General features: G+C 41.7%; 1 protein-coding gene across 2 annotated transcripts in view; it reads right to left on the bottom strand.

The window, feature by feature from the left end:
- Window positions 1–468: 468 nt before the first annotated feature.
- The window catches only part of dntt (deoxynucleotidyltransferase, terminal), a 211198-nt gene continuing 205666 nt past the window's right edge, over window positions 469–6000 (bottom strand). For both annotated transcript variants that reach the window (XM_061962526.1, XM_061962534.1), the window contains one exon: window positions 469–707. In XM_061962526.1, coding sequence (XP_061818510.1) covers window positions 621–707 — 87 coding nt within the window. In that variant the 3' untranslated portion in view covers window positions 469–620. The remainder of the gene's footprint in view (window positions 708–6000) is intronic.

Here is a 6000-nt window from a genome sequence, read left to right as displayed (position 1 = left end):
GGATCAGATTTGGAATTGTGAACAATGATTCAACTGATTCAATCACCTCATGTTTATATTATTCATGCCTTCATTGTAGAAAAATTATCACCGAATTCTATTCTGGAGGAGAAGAAGGAGAATATTTGGATAATCTATAACCAAATGACCTGCAGTGGACTGAAATGGAAGGTACGTAAATGGCGACACAGAAGGGGCTTTATCTGTAAGTCATTACCCACAACTCAATTCCCACAAGACTTAGACTTCTCCTGCTCCATGCTGAGCACTTTCCTGCCGGGAGAGTGATTGCAACATTTACCTCAACAAGCTCTCGCTCCTCTATTTCATTGTTTCATGTCTTCCAACCTTACGCTCCCTCGTCCCCTCTCTGCTTTTTCCAGTCCTCTCTTCGGCTCCTTGCAGGCATCCAGTTGCCTTTGTGTTGCAAGAGTCATTACAACACTTACACAAACAAAAATATGTGAATGTAGGATAATGTTTATTCACTTCCAGAGAAACGATGAATGAGCATCATTACGAATCGTACACGAGCATAAAATCCAGAAAAATAACACAAAAAAGTATGGAAATCAAAAGTGATTGAGAGCGGTGAATCGCAGTCAAGGAGGAGTGGATGCCTATGCATTTCTCTGCCAAGGCTCAATGTACTCGAGACCAAGATGAGCAAATATGTCCTCTTCCGTCGAAGCTGCCAAGAACTCTCCCTGTCAGGGAGGCAAACAAGTACAAAGTCAGAGGTGTCAGCAGAAATGTGTGAAACCTGACACTCTTATCTTATGCATGGCCATGCTTTACACTCACTCGTACACAACTACATGGCAGTAGAATTTACTAAGTCTAACGGCCCCCATGTTGTACAATACAGAATTGTAATTATTAAAATTAACACAAATTGCACCATCACGACTTTGACGTGTATTAAGCCTCCCTCCTTCTGGGCTGAAAGAGGGTGATGATGATGATGAAGAAGAATCCACTCATACAAACTTGTTCAACAAAGAGAACTTTATTCACAGTGTGGCAAGTATAAGAACAAGACTGTAGTCTCTGAGGAGCCAGGTAATTTGACAGCGCCAACCAGTGATGTCATCAACCCATTATCTGCGAGTTGGACCCTGTAAGTCATCGTATCGATTAGGAACCAGATGGTGCACTGTCTCTCTTACAGTGTCAGTCAGTTTGCCATTGAGGGGCCAAATCACTGACCTCCAACGTGGCCACCATTGTCCTGTTATCACTGCTTCCTCATAACTCTCTAAGATAGACACTCATCATCCTTCCGAAGTCGATCCCAGGGGCTTACGTATGTAAGTGTCCGTGATGTTTTACGACCCCCAAATTTAAGTATATATAAGGCTGTATAATAGTGAAAAGTTTAAAATTATTTTCGCTCGCCCAAACACAAACATTCTAATCTGTATTTTGTTCCCTGGCTGCAAGCGACATGGCAAGGTTGCTGCTTCGAGAGGACTGTGCAGCATGGACACACACTTGTTGTTCTTGACTTTTGTTGGACTGACTGGCTGTGTTATCGCGTTTGTGAGAGCACCAAGGTCACTGAACAGAGACACGCTACAGGCTTACACATACATATACAAAACTCCCTAAGATAGACACTCATCATCCTTCCGAAGTCGATCACAGGGGCTAAGGTATGTAATTGTCCGTGATGCCTTACTTTCTGTTCATTTCATACAGGCATGTTTCTGTTGCCCCCAAGACTTTAGTCAAACGTTATGTACTGTGTTTTAATGTATTGTTTATTTTCCTATTATATCAAATATTAATTAGACAGTGGTGTATTAATTTCCGATGTATTTGCAATTGTGATTTAGGTTTTGTGACATTTGAGAATGTTTTGTATGGCACCTCTGGTCGTTTAAGCTCACTTGCTGTGAAGACATGCTGTGAGGAGACTGCAGATCCCTGTGTCTTAATGCTGCTGCAATACTTTCTGTTTATTTCATACAGAAATAAATACGCCACCTGTTTCGGCTAAAGAAAAACCCCTTGTCCTCCGAGCACAACGCAATACGCAACGCAGACTCGATCCGGATTTGACATATGCTCACCCACAGGAGTATATGAAAGGATTAAAAAACAGATGCATCGGCCGCCGTGCAGAGTTTAAACAAGTGAGCGACACCATTAATCACCCTCAAACCCCCCTTGGCGCTTTGCTGTTGTTATTTTTCACTGCACGTGTACCATACTCGCCAACCCTCCCGGATTTTCCGGGAGACTCCCGAAATTCAGCGCCTATCCCGAAAACCTCCCGGGACAAATTTTCTCCCGAAAATCTCCCGAAATTCAGGCGGAACTGGAGGCCACGCCCCCTCCAGCTCCATGCGGACCTAAGTGACGTGTTGACAACCTGTTCACACGTCCGCTTTCCCACAATTTAAACAGCTAATGATCGAGGGCGAGTTCTTGGTTTCTTATGTGGGTTTATTGTTCGTCAGTTTCATTAACGTCCTCCCAGCGCGGTAACAACACACAACAACAGCATTCCGTCTACGTAAAGCAGTTCGTCTGCCGTAAACAGCAATGTTGTGACACTTTTAAACAGGACAATACTGCCATCTACTGTACATGCATATGTGACCCACCCATAATGTGTCACATTTTTGTGTTGATTTATTTATTTTATTTTGTGGTTTGAATTCGTTTTTGGAGCTGTCATTCCACATTTATCAGTATTCACATTGGTCAGTAGGGGGCAGTAGGGCGTTTCTTCCCAATTGAATGCTATGACCTGCAGACCGGAAGTGTCTTGTCATTCTGATGAGCGCGACCAGTCTGTGAACAATTGAAACGTCCTGTGTGCTTTTTCCTCCTGTATAACAGGTTAGGTTAGTTTTGGTGAATCAACTCACTGAATAATATCCATGTGATCTTTATAAGTTTAAGTACACATTCTGATGGTGGAGCCTAACTCTAAAGTGTTTGTGAGTTGTAGTTTGTATTTGTGAATGAATCCAGTGCACAGCTGCAGTAATCAATACAAAATGGCGACTTGAGTACGCAATGTTTATATAGGAACTTCTGATCCTAATTCAGACTCCCAAATTAGAGCTCCCGTTTTCTTATTGATTTTATAATGTATATTTGTATAATGTGTGTGTTCTGAAATAGTGACAGAGAATAGAACAAGGATGGACAATTCAACCCTTAACTCAACAATTAGTAGATGAGTGTTATGTGTGTGTTTATGTGTAAATAAATGAACATGAGTAAATAAATGAACACTGAAATTCAAGTATTTCTTGTATTTATTTATATATATATAAATAAATAATAATTTATTATATATATATATGTAATAAAATATATATATATATAGCTAGAATTCACTGAAAGTCAAATATTTTTTATATATATATATCTTAACCACGCCCCCAACCACACCCCCCACCCCACCCCCGACCACGCCCCCCACCCACCACCCCCACCTCCCGAAATCGGAGGTCGCAAGGTTGGCAAGTATGACGTGTACCTATCCTGAAGGTTTGAACTCGGTAGAGGACGGGTCACAATTATCGAACACGACCGCCCTCAAAATATCTACCTACTTGTGACATGCATCAGCTTTAAAAGAGCAGTTTAAAGTGGGCTTGTAGTGACATTCTTCTGAACGAAAAAAAAGGAACACCACCAGCGGCGGCAATATGTTTCCAATAGTGGTTTAAAAGAACAAACCTAACAAATACATCAATTTTCACCCCTCTGAATGCAAGCGCTCCAGCATAGCAGGGGGTGGGGGGGACAGGGGGTGTATATTGTAGCGTCCCGGAAGAGTTAGTGCTGCAAGGGGTTCTGGGTATTTGTTCTGTTGTGTTTATGTTGTGTTACGGTGCGGATGTTCTCCCGAAATGTGTTTGTCATTCTTGTTTGGTGTGGGTTCACAGTGTGGCGCATATTTATAACAGTGTTAAAGTTGTTTATACGGCCACCGTCACTGTGACATGTATGGCTGTTGACCAAGTATGCCTTGCATCCACTTGTGTGTGTAAAAAGCCGTAGAAATTGTGTGACTGGGCCAGCACGCAAAGGCAGTACCTTTAAGGTTTAATGGCACTCTGTACTACTCCCTACATCCGTGTACACAGTGGGGTTGTAAAAAGTCATACATTTTACTTTTTGAAACCGATACCGATAATTTTGAAACCGATACCGATAATTTCCGATATTACATTTTAAAGCATTTATCGGCCGATAATATCGGCAGTCCGATATTATCGGACATCTCTACTCCAAAGCCAGGAGGGTGTGCCTGGGCAAGGATGGTTTTCTCCTATCGTAGTGAGAAAAAAAAAACTGTCGTGATGCAAACGAGCAATCCTACTGTCAATGCCAATGACAGTCGAAGTGTAATTTTCTCTCGTTAGCAGTTCCAGAAATAACAAAAACAGAGTGGATAAGAAAGAAAAGGGTGACAGAAGAAAAAATATTGTCATTCCATATGTTTCAGGTCAATCTGAGAAACTCAGAATATCTTTTAACCAACACAACATCCCAGTAAACTTCAAACCAGGCACACCCTGAGACAGAGACTAGTGCATCCTAAAGACCGGACACCCCACACCCACAAAAACAATCTGGTGTATGCTATCCAGTGTAATGATGAGTGCACTGATTCATATTTTGGGGAAACAGATTCTGGACAGGGAGAACGGATGGTACGGAAGAGGAGTGAGGGAAGCCATCTATTGTCAAGGTTTAAAAACCATCCCTGAACAGAGGAGGTGGTCTGCTACACCATCTGTCTCCCACATACAACACTCTCCTTTCAACCATTCCTAAAAGACTCTGCAATTTAGCCTCCAACAAATACCAGGAGTTAAAATGCCATTTCTGCCATTTGTTTACAACTGGATGGAATGCTTACGTGGGGGATTCCGACTATTTTGGACTGGTAGTAGTTGATCTACAGCGATCGTTCTGCCACACAATATGTCAATGCTAAAGAGGAGAAATTACACTTCAACGACTGTCGTTGGCTTTGACAGTAGGATTGCTTGTGTGCATCAAAACCGTTGTTTTCTCACTACAATAGGGGTAAACCATCATAGCCCAGGCACAACCTCTTGGTTTTGGAGTATAAATATTTGGGGTTTTGGCACCAGCTGCTAGACTAGATCTGACCAATCGAAGTCTATGAGCACAAACTGATGAAGCCTACTCGGATGAGAGGCACGTCTTCTAAAACAAACCACACTGTCCAGTTGCGATAGATTAATGCCCTGAGATAACTATAGCCTTGTTCACACTTCAGGTCAATTCCGATTTTTTTTTTGCCCATATGCGACCTGCATCAGATGTTTTCATGTCAGTGTGATCAGTGCAGTTCTGAATTTTTAATAACCGATGCAGGTCTTTTTCATATGTGAAATAAATCGGATATATATGCAATGCGTCCTCAATGTGAATGCTCCCGCTCTCTGACCGCATTCATCTGACCAAAATGTCACCAAAAAATAATAAGTGTCATAATTATCTGCCAAAATAGACAGTTATAAAAAAAATTGTTGAAAAAGTTGAAAATAGTATGTTTTAAGAACTCACGGAAACGTTTCACTACTTCTGTCTCCCACTGCTCACCCACAGACACGCTTCTTCAAGCAGACATCGCAGCACAATAAAAATGCCACAGCCAATACAAAATACTCTTTCTTCCTAATCTTCTATACACAATAGTTTCATTCAGAAAATATTTACTTTGATTGCACAAAACCCTTGTAATTATTACAAATGCGCCAGTACTGAGACCAACTAAAGCTGAAGCCATTTTTACACTGCGAGACGGGTCAGATTGCATTCACATTAGAAATCGCCAAATTGGACTCCACCGTAGCATAATCGTAGCCTATTTGACCATACAGCTTTTTCTACCTAGCGCGCTTCTCCCACATCGTAACCTTGCTGTAAGTAAATGCTACTCAACAGATGAGTATTTTCCCTGACAAATCACCGCCAGGCTATTAACTGTGGGCTGTC

This window comes from Nerophis lumbriciformis, linkage group LG02, assembly GCF_033978685.3.
Source record: "Nerophis lumbriciformis linkage group LG02, RoL_Nlum_v2.1, whole genome shotgun sequence".
In the NCBI taxonomy this organism is placed as follows: Eukaryota; Metazoa; Chordata; class Actinopteri; order Syngnathiformes; family Syngnathidae; genus Nerophis; species Nerophis lumbriciformis.
Note: the sequence above shows the minus strand (reverse complement) of the source record. Positions and strands in the feature narration are given on the sequence as shown.